The following is a 25,372-nucleotide window of genomic DNA, read 5'->3' as shown; positions in this document are numbered from 1 at the left end:
AGCAGGCAGTTTAATGAGCTCACGGTGTAATTTTTACACGATCCAGTTGTCTGGCAGATTTTGGCTGATCAGCCACCCCCTTGACTACTGCATCAAAACCCCATTGGAAATTGCATCTCCCTCTAAGCTGATCAGGTTTGACTGACCCAAGTGCCACAAACATTAATTAAATGATTTCTGTAGTCCCAGCATTATACCAAGTGATTTTTAACATGTTTAGTTTTTAACATAGTTTTTTAATACATGCACATGGTTAAGATAATGTAAAGAGTACTGAAGGTTATGTAATGAAAAGTAAGACTAAAAGTAAACTTTCTTCCTCCTCTACCCCAATTCTTCATTTTAGAACTTCTTAGAAACTAGTCAATTTCTTTTTTTTTTTTTTTTTTGAGACGGAGTCTCGCTCTGTCGCCCAGGCTGGATGGAGTGCAGTGGCCGGATCTCAGCTCACTGCAAGCTCCGCCTCCCGGGTTTACGCCATTCTCCTGCCTCAGCCTCCCGAGTAGCTGGGACTACAGGCGCCCACCACCTCGCCCGGCTAGTTTTTTGTATTTTTTAGTAGAGACGGGGTTTCACCGTGTTAGCCAGGATGGTCTCGATCTCCTGACCTCGTGATCCGCCCGTCTCGGCCTCCCAAAGTGCTGGGATTACAGGCTTGAGCCACCGCGCCCGGCCAGAAACTAGTCAATTTCTTATGTGTTGTCATAGAGATATATTTTGCATTTGCAAGCATTCTTTATGAGTGTTTAACAAAAATGACCAGGTGTTCCTGTGTAATTTTTTCCTTTCAAATATATCCTGAGGTTGGTAACGTTGCCCCCACGTTATAGGTGAGTTCCTTGAGACTGTGAAAGTCACTTGCCCAGTGTCACACAGTGAGTGGCACAGCTGGCATTTAGATGCTTACGTAGAGCCATAAGCATTCAGACTGGGAGTTCTAGTTGTAAGTAGAATTGAACCGAGTAATGCCAGGCGAGCTAACAATTGGATTCTCCAAGAAAGTTCGCTTTTGTCCCACTTGATACCGATGTCTTTTTTATATGTTGGCTTATTTATTTAGATGAAGAATGAGGGCTTCGCAACAGAGAGGAGTATCCATGCAGCTTCCCTCTCCTCCCTAGCAGTTTAGTTCTGGCCCCCAAATTGCACACACCACTGACCAGTCAGTGTACAGCCAGACCCTGCTCCCAGAAGGCCACTTAGGGACCAGCGGTGGTTACTCGAGCTGCCGCCCAGCCCAGCTTCTTACAGTGTTCACACATCTGGGGATGTTTTGGCTTCTTGTTGGTGCTCGAGCCCCCGTGCAGATTGGCAGCCCAGCCTGGTCTGTGTCTTTACCTGTCCCAGGTGCTAGATAGGCGCCAGCTCTGTCAGTGGCCGTGCACCCTTTGGTAGAGGTTGGAGCTGTTCCACACAGGGAGCAGAGCAGATCCATTCTAAGCCACCTGGTGTCCAGAGGGCCCGAACTCCCGTTCCAGGAGGAATGGAGATTCTCAGAGGCTTTCCCAGCAGCTCCATCATGACAGCAGCAGTGACCACTGGGGGCATTTTGAAACCAAATGGACTGTTTGCAGTCTCAGTGGGAGTTCTCAAAAAGACTCATCAGAATGGTCTCGCAGGTGATTGGTAGGTTGGGAACGAGGTACCTGCTGCATGGGGACTCTGGCATGAGGTGTCTTTGTGGCCAGGGCTTCATGACGGTGCCTCCCAAAGGCCCTGGGCACCTCCTTGGGAGAGCTTTGAGAGGGGACATATGTACCATTTAGAAGGTATTGTCTTGCCCACAGAGAAGTGCTGTCTGAAGCCCAGACCCTGTTTTTAAGTTACGGTTGTTTAAGGTATTTGCTTAGAATTTTAGTTCCTGATGCTAAAAAACTGAGCTGCATTCCATGACTTTTGCACTGATCATTTCTCTTAATTGGCAGGTAACAAGGAGGGAACGTATTCTTCCACCTTCTGGGTGCTGCTGAGTATCTTCCTAGGAGCAGTGGCCATGCTGTGCAAAGAGCAAGGGATCACCGTGCTGGTGAGAGCCGCGACATGGCCGCCGGGGCCTGCTTTTTCTGTGTATCCTTTTCCCTCCTATAAAGACATCTGGGGCTGGCCCTGCCTTTGTGGCATTCTCCACGCCTTCATCCCATTGCTGGCCTGAGGTGATGACCTTTCTGGGCAAATGACTTTCACTGTCACAATTCTGGCATTTCAGATGGAGAACTGACTGTCTTCCTTGACAGTCATGTGCAACTGGCGAGAAATGGTGAATGAGGAGTTCTCAGGGAGCCACGATGAGTCCTCTTGAGAGGCCCTATCGAAAAAGATAAAAGAATGGTTTGAGTTTTCTGGGATGCTAGTACATATTTCAGCAGTCCTAGATCACCTAGGACTGACCTCATCAATCGTTTTGATCTCAGATCTAGAAAGGATGGCGGATAGTTTAGTAATGAAGAAACAGGGCCGGGCACCGTGGCTCACGCTTGTAATCCCAGAACTTTGGGAGGCCGAGGTGGGCGGATCACCTGAGGTCAGGAGTTCGAGACCAGCCTGACCAACATGGAGAAACCCCATCTCTACTAAAAATATAAAATTAGCCAGGTGCAGTGGCACATGCGTATAATCCCAGCTACTCAGGAGGCTGAGGCAGGAGAATCGCTTGAACCTGGGAGGCGGAGGTTGCAGTGAGCCAAGATCGTGCCATTGCACTCCAGCTTGGACAACAACAGCGAAACTATGTGTCAAAAAAAAAAAAAAGTAAGAGATGAAGGAACAAGAGTTTTGCAGCCACTCAAAGCCTCACGTGCACACACATTCTGTCTCTCTTCTCATCATTCCCCCACCGCCAGCGGTTACCTATGGTTATAGTTAACCATTACCCAAGTGCAACTTCAAGCAACGCTGGAACCAAAATGTTCCATGGTCGCAAATGTTTGACCTGAAATTAAAAGATTACTAACTAGTATTTAAAGGAGAATCTGTAATGCTGCTAATGTTTCTAGTGGGACTTTGTTCTCAGAAGACTTTTTATGCCAGATGTGCTGAGTAATCACGTGTTTTAACTTCGAGCCTTGAAGTCTCTCTCTGTGTAATATGGTGCATACACTGTATTCTCTTGGGGTACGTTGTTTTCCTGGAGAGAACCTGTACCTCGGCTTCCACCTCGCTCTGTCACCCCGGCTGGAGGGCGGTGGCACGATTATAGCTCACTGCAGCCTCAACGATCCTCCCACCTCAGCCTCCCAAGTAGCTGGTACTGTAGGTGCATGCCACCACCCCGGCTAATTTTCTAAAATTTTTTTGTGGAGATGGGGTCTCCCTGTGTTGGCCAGGCTGGTCTCAAACTCCTAGCCTTGGGATTACAGGCATGAGCCATCGCGCCTGGCCGAGTCGTGGGATTAGAATGATCATATAGAAATAGCTTGGAAAGGAAAGAACAATTAAAGCCGTTTGGGGCTTGATACAAGTCAAGGCAAAAATCAGTGGTTGTATTAGGTTGTATCTATTAATATTAAGCTAGCAAGGAGATGGCATAGGGAGAATTACCGTGGAAAGATACTTGAATTTCATGAGTTAATTTTCTTTAAATTTGCTCTAAAACAGTGTTTCTCAACCTTGGCACTATTAATGTTTTACAGCAGACAATTCTTTCTCGTGGGGGCTGTTCTGGGCTTTGTGGGATGTTTAGCGGCGTCCCTGGCCTCTACCTACTGGGTGCCAGTGGAACCTCTCAGTTGTGACAACCTAAAATGTCTCCAGACAGTGCCACACCCCCTGGGGGGCACAACCCTCCCTGAGAACCACTGGTTTTAGAACCTTTCCCTAATATGAAGTGTGGTTTGAGGACCAGAAGCATCAGCAATATCTGGGAGCGTGTTGGGAATTCAGGATCCCAGGCCCCACCCCCTCCCCAGGCCTGCTGAGTAAGAATTTCCTTCCACAAGGTCCTCAGGAGGCTCCTCTGTGCAGTATTTTATTTTATTTTATTTTTTATTTTTATTTTTATTTTTATTCGAGACAGGGTTCTCTCTTGTCACTCTCGCCGGAGTGCAGTGGTGCAATCTCAGCTCACTGCAACCTCCGCCTCCCAGGTTCAAGCGATTCTCCTGCCTCAGCCTCCCGAGTAGCTGGGATTACAGGCATGTGCCACCACGCCTGACTAATTTTTGTATTTTTAGTGGAGACGGGGTTTTACCATGTTGGCCAGGCTGGTCTCAAACTCCTGACCTCAGGTGATCCGCCCGCCTCAGCCTCCCGAAGTGCTGGGATTACAGGCGTGAGCCACTGCACCAGGCCTCCTCTGTGCTGTTTTTCAGGAGCAGGAGAGAATTCGGTTGAATTTACATGAATAAAGATACAGTGGAAAGTAGCTATTCTCAAAATTGGATTAAAATGGGGCCATTTTGGTGAAGCATTTAAGAGGGAAGGGGGCAGTCTTGTGTTTGGCTCAGGCCTGTTCACCACATGACCCTCCCATCCCTTGGTAACTGTCCTGCAGCTCACAGGAAGACTGAGAAGACAGTGGCTGCTACGCAGGGAGCATCTGCCTTCTAGAAAGTGGTTTTCAACCAGGCGGAAACCGTCTTCTGTGGCCCACTAAGATCATGTCTCACATGGGTGAATAAAATCAGGATTCTTTGAACTGATTAACCCAGCACTGGCCCATGTATCGGATAATTAGTGGCTCCCAGCATTTCCGGGAGAGGGTTAAGTAGGGATGTCATCCTTGCTCTGAAAACCACAAATTACCACTGACTTCTGATGATGTGTGATCTCCTTTGCTGCAAAGAAGAGCATATTAAAGAGACCCAAGTCATTTAGGGGCAGCTCTAACTATATCCACCGAGCATGTGCAGACCACGTTATCCAGATTGAGCAGGGAGTTCTGTCAATGACGTTGCCTGCAGCAGTGACATTTGTAGAAAGTCCATTGCAGGAGAGAGAATAGAATCCAAGGCCCATCTCTGCTTTCGCCTGTAACTACAGGTTTAATTTTACCTGCTAGAAAGTAACTATCGTGGTGCAACTGGAAACTGTTAACATAGGTGGACAGCTAATTGAAGTTGTTGTTCCCTTCATGGGTCATGGGCAGAGCTGTAAATTAATAGAGGTAGCCATCCTCCACACCACGGCCCCACCTGGCAAAGGCCTGCTCTCATCAATGTGTGGTTTCCAAAGTCACCTTGGGCATCTCCATTCCAGCCAGCTGGAAGGGGAAACCATGTGGGAATGTGTGCCCAGGTTTTACAACCAAACCTCCAAAATGGTACATGTCACTTCTCCCACATTCCATAAGGCTAGAACTCAGCCCCGCGACCTAGCTTAACTGCAGGGAAGGCTGGGAGATGTCATCTAGCTGTAACCCAGGGAGAAAACTACCAGACAACTAGATTTCTGCACAAGAGATCTCCAGAGCTCCATCAGAGATTATCATGTATGTTCATCCCGTTTCTAAAGATGCCGAAGTCCACTGGCACTTAAGGTTCACTTACGTGGCTGGGTTTTTGAAGTTGATGGCTGCCTTTATCTTCCAGTATGATTACTGCCCAGGAAAACACTCTGTTGCATGAACTAAAGGACTGTTTTATAGTGACCAAAAAAAGTGGGGGGGAGGGATCTCTTGAGGGCTTTTCCTAGGAATCCCAAATTTCTAGTTATCCTGAATCTTGTAGAACCCCTACATGTAGACTGTGAAATCATTACTATCAGGGGCTTACTAAATAATAAATATGATCTATTACCTTGAGCTAATTTCATAGAAACGGAGAGGGCTGTTTTGTGGTTTTTTAGAGAGCTGCAGAGGTCTTCCGTGATTATGTGTTCCTTGTCTAGATGGAGTAATGAAATTGTGAAGTCTAATTGCTGCCTAACAGAGCCACACTCTCCTGTGGCTGATTGTCTTGCTTTGCTTTCTTAGGGTTTGAATGCAGTATTTGACATCTTGGTGATAGGCAAATTCAATGTTCTGGAAATTGTCCAGAAGGTACTGCATAAGGACAAGTCATTAGAGGTGAGTCTGCACTTTTATCTCCAGCCCAGACATGGAAAATGTCAAGTACCAGCTGATTTAAAATGCCATTTTCAAATATTCCTTGTGATTCTGAATTCTACAATAACCAACCTTTTAAAGCACGGTGTTGAAGTAGTTCAGGCAGAATTGCTGCACATCTGTACCTGGCTCAGCCACACTTTTATTTGAAAATCAGCCACCTCTGGGGTTTGCGGTGTCCTTGCAGAGTCTCAGCATGCTCAGGAACGGGGGCCTCCTCTTCAGAATGACCCTGCTCACCTCCGGAGGGGCTGGGATGCTCTATGTGCGCTGGAGGATCATGGGCACGGGCCCGCCGGCCTTCACCGAGGTGGACAACCCGGCGTCCTTTGCTGACAGCATGCTGGTGAGGGTGAGTTCTGAGCCTGCCACTCCCTGGACTGTTTTCTTCCCCCACCAGATTCCCAGATCCCTCACCCCTCCTCCTCGTCTCACTCCCCTCCACGCCAACAGACTCCCCAATACACGGGCCACCTCCATGTTTGTTTGCGATCACTGAAGATGTTCTGGGATGAAAGCAGGTCTTCCTGAGGGGCTTGAAAGGGCGTGCGGAAGCTCTTCGCATTTCTGTTCTAACGAGGAGTAAAGCGGGTGGTTCCTTCTCACATAAGGGTCCTTGCCAGTCCCGTGAAAGGGCTCCCTAACCCTGCGGCTGGGTTAAGACTAAATATATAACCTTCTTGGTATCTTTAGAAGACTAGTGGTATAAGACTATTCTTTTAGATTTGCCTTTTTTCTAAAGGCAGGAGTATCAAGCCACAAATTCTTAGCTGTGCATTTCATAGAGACCAAAATCAAGAGAACAGCCATTGAACCCTGTTATGTTATTGGGTGCATAGGTGACCCTGGGGCCTCAGATTTCAGAGGTCATGGGCTTCAGGCAGCAAAGAGATCATAGCTTGGCCAGAAATATAATGAATGTATTGCGTAGTCTGGTGGCTTTGCCATATTTTTATATACCAAAATCTGAATGCATTTAACACATTACAGACTACAGCCTGTATTACAACTTGTAATACAAGTTGGCAACATTTTAGTTGATACAACTGCTTTCATTGAACAGAAGCATATGAGTGCCTCAAAAGTGAAGTTAGTGCATATATATATGTTTTTTAAGTTCAGTATCAAATAAATGTTTGTTTTCCTTTTGACCGACAGGCCATAAACTACAATTACTACTATTCATTGAATGCCTGGCTGCTGCTGTGTCCCTGGTGGCTGTGTTTTGATTGGTCAATGGGCTGCATCCCCCTCATTAAGTCCGTCAGTGACTGGAGGGTAATTGCACTTGCAGCACTCTGGTTCTGCCTAATTGGCCTAATATGCCAAGCCCTGTGCTCTGAAGACGGCCACAAGAGAAGGTAAGAGGCAGCACTGAATCTTAAGTTCCACGCTGGTTGAGTCAGAAGCGTTTTGTGAAATCCTGCGCTGATCATTTTAACGATTTTGTGGAAGTCACATCTAAGGACATTTGTTTCAAATGCATATTTATGGCTAGGATGAGTTCCACCATTCGGAATCCATGGCTGGCTTCCACGGGTGGGGAGCGAGGCTGGAAGAGGGGCTACGGATGACTGCTTCATCCCTCCCTCCCCCTTTCCCCGGGAAGTAGCATTTTGCGATCCTTTTCGCCATAGGTGGTAAAGAGTAATTTACGGTCAGAACAGAGAGTGTAATTGATGTGTGTTGTGCCCATTATTGCACAATTCTTCCTTAAAACACCCCAGTGAACGCTGCCGTGATTCCTTCTGTTGTTGCTGGGGACAAAACAAGCCACTGCCCCAAAGAGACTGTTCTTTCTTGATGGGGAAAAAAAAAAGTTATTGGGAAAATAATTGGGGAAAACAAATGTGTTTCATGAAAAAGAAAACTGTTTAAGGTGATTTCTTTTAAGCCTAAGTGTTTATGGAATTAGTAATTTCTCAAAATAAATTAAGTTTTACGTTTACCTGTGTCTTAAATCGGTTGGTAATTCTAAAGAGCCACAAACTTTCGTCCCCGTTCCGTTATCCACAGGAAATGGGATTTTTAAAGAAATACTGTAGCCACAGGGCCCAGGAAGGAGCCACCAAAATGGACCTAGAGTCTTAGTTTATCCTCTTGCATCACAGGGGACATTGGGAATGATCGAGTGGTTCTAGAAGTGTTTCAGTGCTCAGCTTCGTATCTCCCTGACTGAAATTTATGGTGACGTAGCAACCAAACAATGGTATTTGTTTATTTCAGATTTCATAAACTTTAAACTGCTTCAGTTATTATTCTCATTACATTTTGGAGGAAAATTTTTCCCCCATGAAAACTGATTGGGACAGTTTTTGAATTGAGACCTACAGTGTCCACTGAACTGTTCAGTACCTAAACGGGTTGAGGCATAGTAAGGAGTAGAGGAATTAGTAAGGCCTCAGAAATGTGGTCATTCTAACTTTCTCCATACAAATTGTATAGCTTTTAAGTTTTACCCTTAGACTCGCTGTGAAGTGCCTGAGGAACATTTTTATGCCTTATCCACATGCTGCTACATGCTAAACTCTCTACCGATGATATCCTTTGGCTGAAACAATATCTTTTCTCAGTTGATGCCATGGAAAAGAAAAGGTCTTTAGCATTAATTTAATGTGGAGTAGGACGTTTTTCTTGAGAAGTCTGGAAATAGCCATTTATTTAAATACTTTTCATCATCCAGGATCCTTACTCTGGGCCTGGGATTTCTCATTATCCCATTTCTCCCCGCGAGTAACCTGTTCTTCCGAGTGGGCTTCGTGGTCGCGGAGCGAGTCCTCTACCTCCCCAGTGTTGGGTACTGTGTGCTGCTGACTTTTGGATTTGGAGCCCTGAGCAAACATACCAAGAAAAAGGTATCAGCCGCCGGGCGCGATGGCTCACGCCTGTAATCCCAGTACTTTGGGAGGCCAAGGCGGTGGATCACGAGATCAAGAGATCGAGACCATCCTGGCCAACATGGGGAAACCCCGTCTCTACTAGAAATACAAAAACTTAGACAGGCGAGGTGGGGGGCGCCTGTAGTCCCAGCTACTCGGGAGGCTGAGGCAGGAGAATGGCGTAAACCCGGGAGGCGGAGCTTGCAGTGAGCCGAGATCGCGCCACTGCACTCCAGCCTGGGCGACAGAGCGAGACTCCGTCTCAAAAAAAAAAAAAAAAAAGGTATCAACCAAGAGTGGTGTTGATTGATGGACAAAACGACCGGACGCATCTCACCGGTGACATTTACCGTGTCTCTCTGTTCTAAGAAACTGATTGCTGCTGGCGTGCTGGGGATCTTACTCATCAACATGCTGAGATGCGTGGTGCGCAGCGGCCAGTGGCGGAGTGAGGAACAGCTTTTCAGAAGCGCTCTGTCTGTGTGTCCCCTCAATGCCAAGGTACCTAGCTGCCACATTTCTTTTAAAGAGACCTTACTAGGATATCTGTTAAGTTCTTGGGCTGAATAAGAACATTTCCTGTCGTACAGTATTTAATGTAAGACATGACCGAATACTTGGGTTTTTCTTTGTTGTGTGTGTGTTTTTTTAATGATTTTGATAAGATTCATTAAAATTCCACTCAGCCGGCTGGGCGCGGTGGCTCACGCCTGTAATCCCAGCACTTTGGGAGGCCGAGGCGGGCGGATCACAAGGTCAGGAGATCGAGACCACGGTGAAACCCCGTCTCTACTAAAAATACAAACCGGGCGCGGTTGTGGGCGCCTGTAGTCCCAGCTACTCGGGAGGCTGAGGCAGGAGAATGGCGTGAACCCGGGAGGCGGAGCTTGCAGTGAGCCGAGATCGCGCCACTGCACTCCAGCCTGGGCTGGGCAACAGAGCGAGACTCCGTCTCAAAAAAAAAAATAAATAAAATAAAATAAAATTCCACTCAGCCAAAATTGAAAAGAAATCATTTAAAAGCAGACAATATCAATGAAACAGATGACTCTAATGAGGTCTTACTCATCTTCCAGATGATCTACTCATCCTTTGAAGTAGCTTCAGGGGAGGTGACATTGCGTATTCAGACTGAGGGTGGCCACGGCACAGATTCTGACGTCTAGAGCACACTTTTCAAAAGCCACTCTCTAGTGATAGCATTAACTAGCCTCCTTCAAGCTATAATTTAAAGGGGTGGTAATACCTACAAATTGGCAATAATTTGGTTCAGGAAGTTTAAATTATGCTATGTGCTACACAATAGTACACATTTTTGTCACCTTTGGGTCCCCTGCTTGTGATTTTTTGGGGGTCAGATTAGGTAAACATAAATGTACATACAGTCATGTGCCATGTAACAATGTTTCAGTCAGCAGACTGCATATAGCCTATATATGACCATGGTCCCATAAAATTATACCTTTTTTTTTTTTTTTTTGAAACTGGGTCTTACTCTGTCACTCAGGCTGGAGGCCAGTGGTGTGATCTCGGCTCACTGCAGCCTCCTCCTCCCGGTTTCAAGGGATTCTCCTGCCTCAGCCTCCTGAGTAGCTAGATTACAGGTGCCTGCTACCACACCCAGCTAATTTTTGTATTTTTAGTAGAGACAGGGTTTCACCATGTTGGCCAAGCTGATCTTGAACTCCTGACCTCGAGTGATCCACCCGCTTCAGCCTCCCAGATGCTGCGTGAGCCACTGCCCCTGACCAATATTTTTACTGCCTCTTTTCTATGTTTAGATACACAAATCCCTACCACTGTGTTACTGCTGCCTCCAGCACTCAGTACAGTCACACGCTACACAGGTTTCTGGCCTAGGAGCAGCAGGCTAGACCGCACATAGCCTAGGTGTGTAGCAGGCTGTACCATCTAGGGTTGTGTAAGTACACTCTATGATGTTCAAACAATGACAAAATCACCTGACGATGCATTTCTCAGAATGTATCCTTGTTGTCATTAAGTAATGCGTGACTGTACTCTAAAATTGGCAATGTTTTTAGTTGAAGCAACCTGGTAGGAATTTTTTCACTTGTATTCTTGATGAATCCAAGCTCTTCACTTGACTAGCTGGTGCCTCTTTGGGCAAAACTACACTTTTTAAAACTTTTCATGCCCTTTTCTATCAGAATTGGATGATACCCATCTGCTGGGTTTGTGGTTAGGGCTGAGTGAACTAAAATGCCCTCACACGGTGGCCAGCACATAGTAGGTGCTCAGAAAGTGTTAGCTTTTTTTTTTTCTCCTCTGAGACGGAGTCTCGCTCTGTCACCCAGGCTGGAGTGCAGTGGTGCGATCTCAGCTCACTGCAACCTCCACCCCGGGTTCAAGCGATTCTCCTGCCTCAGCCTCCCGAGTAGCTGAGACTACAGGCGTGCGCCACCATGCCTGGCTAATTTTTGTATTTTTACAATACAAAAGGGGTTTCACTATGTTAGCCAGGCTGGTCTCAAACTCCTGACCTCGTGATTCGCCCAGCCTCGGCCTCCCAGAGTGCTGGGATTATAGGCATGAGCCACCGCGCCCAGCCAAGTGTTAGCTTTTGTAGGCTCATTTCAGTTTGGGTTTTGCATTATGTTGAGTAGAATGCTATTTGCTCAAAATGAGGGCCAAGGGAGTTAGGTTAGAAGAATTTCCTGTTAGTATAGATTATTATCATTAAATAATGATTCATTCTGTCTTAGGTCCTCAAAATAAGAGCTGCCTAGATTGCTTAGATGCAGTCCTTCTGGGTGGAGACGGGGCACTCTCTGGATCTGTTTCATGTGTATGTTCCATATTTAAGGGAAAGAATGATTTCAGACAAAATTATGTAAACAAAACTAATGAATAGTTGACATCTTATTATGAACCTTAAGTAAAGAATAATATATAAGAGATACTGGCTACTTATCTTTTTCTTAGACTAAAATCTCTCGTTCATATTTTACAGTTAAGAGACTTAGATAAAATAATGAATTACTTTCAGCTTTTATCTTTAGTTTGATTTGCTGACTTATCAATTTATTTTATGCTACCAAAAATAAATTGCCTGTGATTTAATTTCATAAACATTAATAGATCTGCTTTGTTTTTCCTTTACTGTTTGAATCATAGTAATTGCCCCTTCTATTTGTAGAGTTCCTTATCACAAGGAGTTCAGATTTCTTTACAAAGGCTCTATAATTCATCTCTGTTATCCTGTCACTCAGCTTTTTAGAGAGAGAGGGTTATTATTTTCTCTGTTTTCCCGGATGAGAGAAACTGAGGCATAGCAAGATTAAACTGACATTATCTAGGTTGATAATGTGGGTGGCTCAAGAGATACCTGGTATGCATGTGCCCAGGTGCCTCTAGTAAATAAGGGGGGTGTAACACAGGTGATGTCTGAACCCAAAAACCTGCCCAGGAAGTGATTTCATATGTGACAAGCTAGAAAACACAGGGCGTGCACTTGTGGGCATGCACATAAGTATTAGGTTTCCTTCAGTCCCATTATTATAGGGGACATATTTTCTATACTGGTTTCATTTGCTATCTATTGAATATAAAGTAAGACATTGGCAACTGGCTCTAGTGTAGGGCCAGATGTATGAATTAAGACTCATCTTTTCCGAGAGATTGCAATGTCAGTGTAGGTAGTGCGGGTGCCTGGTCTGCATGTAAATTACCCACAGTGCCTTGCATATGGTAGACACTCAATGTTAGTTATTGAATTGAGCCAAATGGAAATTGAATTCACTGAGACTACTATAGATGAGATACCAAGTATACTTATAATCATTTTTATAGTTTTTAAGGCTTAAAAGTATGTCACACTATCAACTCTGTGATACAATTCTGTAATAAATTCTTTTAACAATGAAACAGATCATATGCCACAATGAGGTATTTTCTTAAGGAGTAAATGACCCAGGATGCTATAGGATTTTTATGCTTTCAAAACATTTTAAGTTTAACATTAGATGTTGCCAGAATATTTATAACAAATCAGCCCTGGTATTAAAGGTGCCTTTCATAACCAATGCTCTTACTTTCTTGCGTTTACATGTCACTGGGTTGTAATGGTTGTTTCATCTTCAACTTCTCCTGTGCTAGTTCATTGCCTCAGCGTGTGCATCACAAATGCTAGGGGAAAGTTGAAGAATCAATAAGCTTTTCCAATCATTTGTATTTCAGGGAAACAAAAGTCACTCTCTAAACACTATTTTAAGTGACCTGGTTGTGAGATTTTTGTTCTGTTTTGTTTTGTTTTGCAATCTAGGCAGCTATTTTTTATTCAAAGAATTCCCTCTACCTAACCCATAGGATAAAGCTGGCCTCTGGGTAAACCTGTTTACCAGTTCTAAAGGATGGCCTGCCTTCTAAGGCTGTATCAGATTTTTAACTAGTTCCTGTTCCAGAGTCCCACATCCTTCTCCCTTGATCTTCTGGTCTCTGGCATTCTGAGTGTCTAACAGAACACTGTCTATACTGCAGAGGGCGGTTGAACTCTTTGTCTGGGCTTTTTATTGAGAAAACAGAATTTGCCTGGAACAAAGGGAAACAGCAGGAGCTTGGGGCGGAAGAGGCGGGCGTCGTGTTGATGTCTGAGTAGAAGCTATATTTGTATTCTGTAGACCACAAAGACATCACTGGCAGATTGGATTATCTGACCCTAGGTTCTTTTGTGCATAGGAGAGGAGGTAAAGTCATATGTCCAAGCTGGGTTGGGGAAAGCTCAAATTCTAATCATTTAGAGCACTTTCCTCAACACACACTTTGGCAATAGCATTAACTGAGCCTCCTCCAAGATACAGTTTAAGGACGAAAATGCCTATGAATGGACAATAATTTGATGCAGTAAGTTTAAATTCTACTGTGTAGTGCACAGTAGTACACACATTTTTATCGCCTGCGATTTCTCTGCTTGTGAGTCCTTTCATCAGAGTGGTTAAACATAAATCTACATGCTTTTAAATTGGCAGTTAAGAAAACCTGTTAATAGGCACTACTGCATACTCTTCCAGAAATCTAAGTATGTTTGAGGAAGTGCTGAAACTGTAGGTTAAGATGGATAAGGCAGGATGTGGTTGTGTTTTCAGGGGTCATTTGGAAGTAGTGTTCCGACATAATGTTACTTGAATGTGTTTAAACCACTTCTGTATTTAGAGATTTTATTAGTCTTCTCAGGCTGCTATAAACACACACACACACACACACACACACACACACACACACACACACACAGAGAGACACAGAGATTGGGTGGCTTAGACCACAGTTTATTTTCTCACTGTTGTACATGCTGGAATTGGCAGATCAAGGTGTCAGCAGGGTTGATTTCTTGTGAGGCCTCTCTCCTTGGCTTGCAGACGGCGCCTTCCCTGTGTCCTCACGTGGTTTGTCTTCTGTGCACACACATCTCTGGTGTCTGTGTCCATATTTCCTCTTCCTATAAGGACGCCATTCAGACCAGATTGGGGTCATGGATGGGGGCCCAACCATATGACCTCATTTGACCTTACTTACCTCTTTAAAGACCCTACCTCCAAATACATTTTCATTCTGGGTGCTGAGGGTTTAATGTGAACTTTGGGGGACAATACCATATAAAAAGAAATGTGATTTTACTTAGGAAAAAGGCCAGTGGTATGAATGAATGGATCTAGAAAGTGCCTCGAGCAGTCACCCTCATCGTCCCCCAGCACTGTAATCAATGTGTAGTATCTAGTGGGAAGAAACACAGGCTTCAGAGCCTGGTTCCAGTCCAACTTCACAGCCTAGATGAGATGCTGAACGGCCCCAAAGCAGTTTACCAACTCAGAAGAGAGGGTCACAGCAGCCACGGCCTTGAGCCACCGTGAGGAGAGACTGCGATCACACAGCACGCAACACCGCACCCGGCTGGTGGGTGCCACTCGAGGCGTGCCAGCTACACACCATCTTACCATTCACCGTGACTGTTGTTAGCAGCACCCACACTTCATGCTTCTGATTGAGTTTCTATAGCATCACCTCCTCTGGGCTTGCTACTCCCTTTGTATTGTAAAGTCCCAAAAGGAGCTTTTGGTCATCAACAAATACTTTTTATTTTTATTTTTATTTTGTGTGTGTGTGTGTGTGAGACAGAGTCTTACTCTGTCACCCTGGCTGAAGTGCAGTGGCTTGCTCTCGCCTCACTGCAACCTCCATCTCCTGGGTTCAAGCAATTCTCCTGTCTCACCCTCCTGAGTAGCTGAGATTATAGGCGTGCACCACCACGCCCAGCTAATTTTTGTATTTTTAGTAGAGATGGGGTTTCACCATGTTGGACGTGCTGGTCTCGAACTCCTGACCTCAGGTGATCCACCCACCTTGCCTCCTAGAGTACTAGGATTACAGGCATGAGCCACTGCCCCCAGCCAACACATTCTTTTTATTGTAGTCTTCTTGAGCGTGTGTAGTCTTGCTGCCCTGGGCTTAGTTCAGGTCCCTACTTTTTTCTTTTGTCATTTATTCTAAGCCCACATATACTTGAGAAACTACCAGACGTTGGCTTCCCTGATGCCCTCATTCCAAGGAGACCTGAGAATCCCTAGTAAATTGGCAGCTGGGAGCCCCGTTCCATCCAGCCTACTTCACCCCCTCTTCAATCATTGAAAATCCTTTCCTCATTCTCTCTCTTTTTTTTTAATGGAGGTAAAATTCCTATAACATAAAATTATCCATGTTAGTACCTCAAAAAATTAAAAACAGAATTCTGTTATCCAACAATTCCATTTCCAGGCAAATACCCGAAAGGACTGAAAGCAGAGACTCACAGAGAGATTTGTGCACCCATGTTCACAGCAGCTTTATTCACAACAGCTAAAAAGTAGAAGCCTCCCAGGGTGTCCATCCAGGGACAAATGGACAAACAGAATGTGGTGTACTCATGCAAGAGAATATTATTCAGCCACAAAAGGAAGGAAATTCTGGCATAAGTGACACAAATGGACAAATCTTGTACAATTCCACTTACATGAGGTACATGGGAGTCAAATGCGTAGAGATGGAAAATGAACGGAGGTTGCCAGGGTTCGGTGGAGGGGAGAATGGGTACAGAGTTTCAGATTTGCAAAATGAAAAGAACTTTGGAGATGGATGGTGACCGTGGACTTCCACGTCGGCCTATCCTGTCCCCCTAAACAAGCCTGATCGCCCATCACGTCTCTTGAAAGCCATCACACACATTCTGTCCTGAATGTTGGGAACCTACCATTTGTTCTTGACACACTTCCCTCTCTCCTATCAGTTGGTCACCAGTTTCTATGCTTTTTGTTTCCTCACTGTTCTTCAAACCCCTCCACAGATTCACCAGCACCCTAGTTCAGTATGCTGACTTCTCTCCTAGGACTGCAGCCACAGCCTCCCCAGAGGCCCTGACATCTGCTTCTCCCCTACTCACATCCCTTTCCCACCACGGGATTTGTTTCCTATGGACATAAACCTGATGACGACCTCTGCCACCCCCACCCCGGCCTCCTGCTCTGGGTGGAATTGTGCCTCCCAAAAGCTACGCTCCAATCCTAACCCCTGGGACCTGGGAGTATAGTCTTTTTTGGGAATAGGGTTGTTGCCGATGTAATTAAGATGTCAGTTAAGATGAGGTCATCCAGGAGGATGGTGGGCCCTTAATCCAATGTGACTGGTGTCCTTTGAAGACAGGGAGACAGACAAGAGGTGAGAGAGTCATGAAGACAGAGGCAGAGGTGGGAGCGAGGCATCTGCAAGCCAGAGATTACGGGCAAGCACCATGAGACAGGAGAAAGGCAGGGAGCAGTCGCTCTCTCAGCCTGTGATGGGACTGGCCCTGCCAACACCGTGATCTCAGCCTCCGGGACTGTGAGAGAAGTGGGTTGTGTTAAGCCCCTCAGTGTGTGGTGCTTTATTGCTGCAGCCCTGGGGCACTCACACACTTACAGACCCCGCCCCGCCCCAGCCTCGTGGCTCTGAGGACAACGACTGATCCAAGCCTGCCCTTGCCCAGGGTTCCCTGCGAGCACAGCTGCTCCTCCTGGGCTCTCTAGCGTGCATCCCTGCTCTGCGTGCTCCAGCCACACTGAGGCCTTTGCTCAGACCCTGTGAGAATAATACCAGAGACAGGGTGGCTTCAACAGCAGACACTCACTTCTCACAGTGCCAGAGGCTGGAAAGCCCATCAAGGTGCAGGCAGTTGGTTGTGTGGTGAGGGCCTGCCTCCTGGTTCACAGACGGTCTTCTCACTGTGTCCTCACGTGGCAGAAAGGGGGCATGGGAGCTCTCCAGGGCCTCTTTGACGAGGGCACTGATCCATTCATGGGCCTCCACCCTCATGACCCAATCACCTCCCACAGGCCCTGCTTCCCAACACCATCACATTAGGAGTCAGGATTTCCACATTTGGATTTGGGGAGTCCACAAACATTCTGCTTAGAACAGATACAGAGTAAAATGCTCTTGATGCTAGCTATAGAAGAAAGGTGTCATCCAAGAAAGGGCCATATTTGTTTAAATGGGTGGACAGAATCATGCTTTCTTCCACTCATGTCCACATGAGATTGGACTTTGTTATCTCAACTCTCGTGGAGTGTGTAGGTGAGGGGGATTTGAGGTTTTGATGATAAAAACAAGCCAGGTGTGGTGGTGTGTATCTGTAGTCCCAGCTACTTGAGAGGCTGAGGCAAGAGAATCCCTGAATCCCAGGAGTTCAAGGCTGCAGTACGCTATAATTGCACCTGTGAATAGCTACTACACTCCAGCCTGGGCAACATAGCAAGACCCCATCTCTAAAAATCAAAAGTAAAATTTTAAAAAGCCAAGCTTTGTAGTTTTCTGGCTTTCTCTAGTGAGGTCTTTCGTTATTTCCCTTCTGTTGTACTTTAGAGATGTACCATGCCTGTACCCCCTTTCTTCTGATCCTCTTACAGGGTTGGAGATGAAAGCACAAGCAACTCCTAAACCCTGTAAGGTTTTAGCTAAAGTTCTGGTGGGTGATTTTTTTCCTCATCCTTTTGTCTTCAGTTAGAAGAGATGATGGGGTCCAGGCTCTGAACAAGAAGTCTATCTGCTGATGGCCCAGTTATTCTCTCTCTGCAGGTTCACTACAACATTGGCAAAAACCTGGCTGATAAAGGCAACCAGACAGCTGCCATCAGATACTACCGGGAAGCCGTAAGGTATGGCGAGTATGTCTTACAGAGGAATTATGTACACAGATCGTTTTCGCTTTCTGGTATGAAACACCCATTCCTTTAAAGACCCCAACTTTGCAATATCTTTGCCGATTCCTGAGAGTTTAGTAAAAATTTACACTGAGTATTTAATGGTCAGCTTGGTTTTTCTCTCAACTTCCAGATTAAATCCTAAGTATGTTCATGCCATGAATAATCTTGGAAATATCTTAAAAGAAAGGAATGAGCTACAGGAAGCTGAGGAGTTGCTGTCTTTGGCTGTTCGAATACAGTAAGCATTGTTTTTTATAATTATGCTAGTGACAAAGAAAGGAGCTCCTGCATTCTGTCGTCTAAGCCTTTTGTCTTCTTGTTTATCTTTGTGAAAACTGCTCCTCTAGGCCAGACTTTGCTGCTGCGTGGATGAATCTAGGCATAGTGCAGAACAGCCTGAAACGGTTTGAAGCCGCAGAACAAAGTTACCGGATGGCAATTAAACACAGAAGGAAATACCCAGATTGTTACTACAACCTCGGGCGTCTGGTAAGCTCGGGGTGCCATGCCTGCGGAAGGAAAGATGGGTTCTTTTTCTTATTTATAATAAAATGACATAGTGACACCCACCTACCCCATACATTTTATGAAGTTCTTTCACATGTTTTTATCTCATTTGAAGGTAGCTATTTGATTTCCTTATAAGTAATTTTTTAAAGCTCTCATTAGAGAGCAGTGCAGTGTGAAATAGTCAAGTTTAAGAGGTCACCCAGGCAAAAGGTTAAACCAAGGAATAAATTAAAATGTTAAAAATCCCGTCCGCCCTGTAAAACAGTGCTACAACGGGTAACTTCGTGATAAACATCGGTTTCTCTGTTTTTAAAACAAAAATTGAATAAGAACAGAAATTAAATAAATCCGTAGTATGATTTCTGAGCTCCCTTGTTCTCCTTCTTCAAGGGAGCAGAGCTCTTCATCTGCAGGGAGCATTTCTCCCAAAAGCAGCTTTGGAGGGCATGGGATTTACTTAAAAGGGCTTTGACATTATTTGGTGGAAATAAAAAATAATGTGTTCTATAGTAGCTTTATATTTTTGGTTATTGACAGGATGTTTGTGAAGATCTGATTGCTCTTGATTTTCTTGACAAAAATAAAATGAGACACACACATGGCAAAATTCTTAAAACACGAATGGTTGTATTCTTCCTATAATCAACCATTTAATTTGGTTTCAAGAAACCAGATATGTACGTTCCTAATATATTTAGATGTATTCGATAAAAATTGCTAATTAAAAATTTTTGTTCATTTTAACCAAACTGGAATATATCCATAGTGATGTGACTTTCACGGAAGTTTATATGTAGATTTCCAGATTTTACCCAGCTTAGCCTTACAGGTAGGAAAGCATCCTCGTGTTCTAAGGAGATACCTGCTTACCCTCATTTTAAAGGCCTGAAGCTTCTTGGTTTTGTTTATTTTTTTGTTTTGTTTGTTTTGTTTTGTTTTGTTTTTTGAGACAGAGTTTCACTTTAAAGAATTCTTATGTTGTCAAAACTGGTAGTTCCCTTTGCTGCTTGTTGTGGGTGTGATGGCTTTCAAGGATACTTCATGGAGCTGGAGCGCTTGGCTGCACACAGGCCCTGAGAGCCGGCTCTCCCAGTGGCACGGCCACGGTGCGTGCCATAGCTTCTGGAGGTGGTGTTTTGTTTTGTTTTGTTTTGTTTTGTTTGAGACAGAGTCTCGCTCTGTCGCCCAGGCTGGAGTGCAGTGGTGCTATCTCAGCTCACTGCAAGCTTCGCCTCCCGGGTTCCCGCCATTCTCCTGCCTCAGCCTCCCGAGTAGCTGGGACTACAGGCGCCCGCCACCTCGCCCGGCTAATTTTTTGTATTTTTAGTAGAGAAAGCGTTTCACCGTGTTAGCCAGGATGGTCTCAATCTCCTGACCTCATGATCCGCCCACCTCGGCCTCCCAAAGTGCTGGGATTACAGGCGTGAGCCACCGCACCCATCCTGGAGGTGGTGTTTCTACTGATAACAAGTAGGTGACTGGCTTAGAGATGGAGGTCATGATGACCACAAGGAAGGGACTGGACCCATACAATGTACTACCCCCCAAGACAGCTTTAGGCACCAAGGAAGACCCTAATTTAGCCCCCTTCTTCACCAACAAGAAAACAGTGGGTGCATCTGTGAAGAGGACAACAGTGCTGTCATCTGGTTTTGGCTGCACGAAGGCAAGACCCAGCAATGCCCCAGCTGCGGAACCCATTACAAGCTGGTGCGTTGAGCGCCTGCACCAAGTTACTCAAAACGTGCTGTAAAGTGTCATCTTTCCAGTAAAGACTAGCTGTTGCATTGGCTCCTTTTCCCTCTGTAAACAAAAACAAAAACAAAAACAAAACCCTAACTAGTAGTTTCCAAACTTGACATGCATCCAGACTGTCCCACCCCATCTCACATTTAGGGAATCAAAGACTCTATAGAGAGTCTGTGTTTTTAAAATAACAATAATAAACTGGGCCCAGTGGCTTACACCTGTAATCCTGGCACTTTGGGAGGCCAAGGCGGGCAGATCACTTGAGATCAGTTCAAGACCAGCCTGGCCAACATGGCAAAACCACGTCTCTACTAAAAATACAAAAAATAGCCAGACATGGTGGTGTATGTCTGTAATCCCAGCTACTTGGGAGGCTGAGACAGGAGAATCACTTGAACCTGGGAGGCAGAGGTTGCAGTGAGACAAGATTGCGGCACTGCACTCCAGCCTGGGCAACAGAGCGAGATTCTGCCTCAAAAAAATTAAGTAAAATATCAATAATGAATCACCCAGGTGATTCCAGTACCCTGTCATTGGCCCTGCACCTGGGAAGCAGCTCTGTCTGAACTTGGATGACAGGGTAATCACGTCAGAGAGAAGCCATGGTTTGTGGGGAACAATCCTAGAAAACATTGACTGCTTTACATTTATTGGAAAACGAGGCTTTGGTTTTTACCATAATGTGAATGTCTTTGGTGTTACTGTCTTTGTTTCTGGACTGGGTAGCCATGATTTTGCGAGTTGTGGAGATAGAATCTTATGAATGGAGAAAACAAGATGGCAGGAACGTCTGGCTAACGGTAAAATGTGGCCTTTCCCCCTCTGCAGAAGTCCCTCTATGTGGACGAGTAATGCTTGTGTTAGAAATATTAAAGTAAAGTGGTTGCATGCATTAGTCTGTTTTCATAATGCTGATAAAGATATTCCCGACACTGGGTAATTTATAAAGAAACAAAGGTTTAATGGACTCACAGTTCCACGTGGCTGGGGAGGCCTCACAATCAGGGCGGAAGGTGAAAGGTACAACTTACATGGCAGCAGGCAAGAAAGAATAAGAGCCAAGCAAAAGAGTTTTCCCCTAATAAAACCATCAGATCTCATGAGACTTAGTCACTACCATGAAAACAGTATGGGGGAAACCGCCCCCATGATTCAGTTATTTTTCACCAGGTCCCTCCCACAACACATGAGAATGATGGGAGCCACAATTCAAGATGAGATTTGGGTGGGGACACAGCCAAACCATATCATTGCATTTTTATTAAAAAATGCAAAACATGTTTCAGTTATGATATGCCATAGGAAGATACATCCTCTATGTGCTGACTCCAGTGTGGAAAGGAGGAATTATTTCTTTCTGGGGACAGAGGCAACGGTGGCAGGAATGTGGCCGAACCCATGGAATGGCATGATGCTTGAACAAGGAAGATTAATGGCAAGATACTCCTTTGTCTCACATTAACTTTCTTCAGAACCACTGACCTTGCGTGCATTTTTGTTCTTTTACGTTTTAAAATTCTGTGCTTTATGACCTAGTTACCTGCTTTGATGTTGAAACTGCTTTCTCTGTGAGACCTGAAGATTCCAGGAGAGCTGAAACTATTATAATGATCGGCTGTTTGTTCCTGGGGGGAAGGGGAGGCTGTGAAACCTCAACATAATGTAATGAGTGGTGACTTCAAAATTCAATCACATACAAAGGAGGGACGATCCTCACAAAGTTAGTGAAGTGAGAATAGGGGTGGGGTGGAGGATGGGAACACATGAGGTCTTACCTGAATTCATGCATTTGGGTGGTTATGAATATATGGGTGTAGGGATTACCATTTCTGTTCACTATCTGTTAAACTAGTAGTCAAGTGACTAAATATGAGACTTGATATTCATATGAATTCTTCTTTTGTCCCTTTTTTTTCCTTTTCTGGAGGTTGCTCTTCTGTTACTTTATTGCTCACAAAGTGAATGGGTCTGCCCACAGCCTCCCAGGTTATCCTCTAGGCTCTACAGCTTAGTCTTCTCCCCTCTCCTAGTAACTGCCCATCACTGCAGTTCCTTGGGATTTGGAAAATAGAGGATTTATAATAAATGCTCTTTCTGTAAGAGTGATGTCCAAAGGGAAGAATGTAGAGTATAAAGTACCAGCTTTCATCATGTGCTGTAGTCCTTGGGATTCATTACACTTTCACTTGGAAGATCATCTGTAGCATTGAACAGATTGAGACCTTGTACTGCTTTTTGTTTATATTGTTTACTAATTATGCTACTGTGAAATGGTCTTCCTGTGTTCCCTTCCGCCAACTGTTCCTGCTTATTTCGGGCTTTTGCTCTCCATTGTGGTTTAATTATCCAGCTTTTTCCCGTTTGACAGCTTAAAAGCATTAAGAGCTTAATCTTTAACAACTCGACCAACCCATTTATATATTGGCAAATAAGAACTTAATAACTTAAGAGGGTTTTTTTTAAATTGGTGGTGTTTTAAGAAATCACTCTCTAGTAACAGGAGACAGAGATTTGTTTTGATTTCTAGACCCCAATATGGAAAGAATATAAGGAAGTTCTCTTGTGGAACAGGAAATCAGGAAGAGCGCAATTACTGGGACATATTACTAATCTTAGAAAGTTACAGTAATAGTGGCTAGAGGGATTACCGAAGACAATGCATGATGGAAGGACTGGATGTGTTCAAGAAAACAGAAACCATTCTAAGTGTTTTAGATAGAGAAGACTTAATATGGGGAATTGGTTAGACTATCATTGGAAGGCTGGCTGAGCAAAAATGGGATGGTAACATGAACTCAGAGGTTAAAGGGAATCCTATAGGTTTGGGAACAGACAGGAGAAAGTAGCACTACCAGGATTTAAGAAATCACAAGAGGTTCCAATCTCTGGAGCTACCACAGCGTCAAGAGCTGTGATCATGGGAGACAGACCACTGCTTCCACCCTGGGACGGTGGAGGAGGGGATGTAGTCACTTCAGAGACACTGCCAGGGGAAGGAAGGAGAGAGCGAGAGTGGGAGGAAAGGACTGCTCCCCTCTCCCCACCACCCAGCACCTGTTGACAGAAAGGAACCAAAGGGTGAAGAAACCTGGGAAATGTAGTTGCAGACTCCCAGCCCCTGCTTCTCGGAGCAGAGTACAGAAGGGTGGGCGTAGGACTGCTGGGTAACTGATGTTACCCGTCTACTTCCTGGATGAGCAGTTTTGGTTAAATCACCACTTTTCTCTGCCTCCCTGAAAGTTTGTTCCCTTTGTGTAGATGCTATAAGATGAGTAGAGTTTGAGACAAAATGAAACCAAATTTTATCTGATTCAGTCTATTCTTCAATAAATAGCAGTAATAATTGTAGTAGTAACAGTAAAGTAGTAACGAATTTTGTCATGTTGGATAAATGAAGTTATGTTGGTTGTTCTGGGTGTGTTCAAATGTCACCATGGATTTTGTCCAAGTGACTCAAACGCATATTATGGTGGAGTGAATTGATCTGAGGAATCACTGGAACATCAAATAGAGATAATTAAGTGTTAGAATAATTAAGCATCCCAAATTATTTTAATTTTCTGAACTTTTCCTATCATTTCCTCATTAAAGGGGTAAAAATATTGTAACTTGAGTTTCTGAGTCTCATGGGAAATTCCAAGAACATCTTAGCAAATGGATGTTCATAAGTGTTTCCATAATTCCATTAAAGCTTTCTTTTTCTTGCATAATATGCTATCTATTTGCTGTGTAGCATAGGACAAGTCAAAATGGTTTTGTCATCTAAAAAAAGGACAGACTTGCCAGTGAGTAAGTAAACAGTCTTAAACTCTGACAAATTGTGATCATTTGTACTTTTTGCAGAGTTAAAGGATCAAGTACACTCAAATAAAATGTGCATTTGAACTGAGATAAGAGGGCAACAGGGTCACCTGGTAAAAAAAATCCATCTCTCTCTCTCTCTCTCTCTCTGTGTATGCTTTTATTAACTATGCAAATTGAGAGCTAGCCATTTTATATTCTGTTACCAATGTTAACATTCCCTCTCAAAAGAAGCAACAAAAATCTGGAAGCATTCCCCTTGAGAAATGGAACCAGGCAAGGATGCCCACTGTCACCACTCTTAACATGGTATTGGAAGTCCTAGCCAAAGCAATCGGGCAAGAAAAATAAATAAAAGGCATGTAAATAGGAAAAGAAGAACTCAAGCTATCTATCTTCATGAACCATGTGATTCTACACCTAGAAAACCCTGCAGACTTTACCAGAAGGCTCCTAGAACTCATAAACAACTTCAGTAAAGTTTCAGGATACAAAGTCAGTGTACAAAAGTAAGAAACATATCTATATACTGATAACATTCAAGCTGAGAGCCAAATCAAGAATGCAATCCCATTTACAATAGCCATAAAAAGGGTAAAATACCTGGAAATTCAGCTAATCAAAGAGGTGAAGGATCTCTACAAGGAGAACTACAAAACACTGCTGAAAGAAATCAGAGGTGACACAAACAAATGGAAAAACGTTTCATGACCATGGATTGGAAGAATCAATATTATTAAAATGGCCATACTGCCCAAAGCAATCTACAGATTCAACACTGTTCCTATCAAACTGCCAATGTCATTTTTCACAGAATTAGAAAAAAGCTATTCTTAAATTCATATTGAACCAAAAAAGAACCTGAACAGCCAAAGCAATCCTCAGCATAAAGAACAAAGCCAGAGGCATCACATTACCTGACTTCAAACTACGCTATAAGGCTATAGTAACCAAAACAGTATGGTACTGGTGCAAAAACAGACACACAGATGAGTGGAACAGAATACAGAACCCAGAAATAAAGCCACACACCTACAGCCATGTGGTCTTCAACCAATTTTTTTTTAAAAAAAGCAATGGGGAGAGGGCTTCCTAGTCAATCATGCTGGGATAGTTGGCTAGCCACAAAAGAGTGAACCCACGATACACAAAAATTAACTCAAGATAGA

The 25,372-nt window shown here is 44.4% G+C and overlaps 1 protein-coding gene across 7 annotated transcripts in view; it reads left to right on the top strand.

The window, feature by feature from the left end:
- Positions 1-25,372, top strand: part of TMTC4 (transmembrane O-mannosyltransferase targeting cadherins 4) — a 70,224-nt gene that overhangs the window by 30,959 nt on the left and 13,893 nt on the right. For 6 of the 7 annotated variants that reach the window (XM_005586180.5, XM_074021347.1, XM_074021346.1 and 3 more), the window contains 9 exons: positions 1,926-2,026; positions 5,909-6,001; positions 6,228-6,392; positions 7,199-7,401; positions 8,724-8,895; positions 9,289-9,420; positions 18,016-18,095; positions 18,274-18,381; positions 18,491-18,632. In XM_005586180.5, coding sequence (XP_005586237.3) covers positions 1,926-2,026; positions 5,909-6,001; positions 6,228-6,392; positions 7,199-7,401; positions 8,724-8,895; positions 9,289-9,420; positions 18,016-18,095; positions 18,274-18,381; positions 18,491-18,632 — 1,196 coding nt within the window. Of the gene's footprint in view, positions 1-1,925; positions 2,027-5,083; positions 5,258-5,908; positions 6,002-6,227; positions 6,393-7,198; positions 7,402-8,723; positions 8,896-9,288; positions 9,421-18,015; positions 18,096-18,273; positions 18,382-18,490; positions 18,633-25,372 lie in introns of all 7 variants that reach the window. The other variant, XM_045377335.3, reaches the window with a different exon arrangement.

The sequence above is a fragment of the Macaca fascicularis genome, chromosome 17, assembly GCF_037993035.2.
Source record: "Macaca fascicularis isolate 582-1 chromosome 17, T2T-MFA8v1.1".
NCBI lineage: Eukaryota > Metazoa > Chordata > Mammalia > Primates > Cercopithecidae > Macaca > Macaca fascicularis.
Note: the sequence above shows the minus strand (reverse complement) of the source record. Positions and strands in the feature narration are given on the sequence as shown.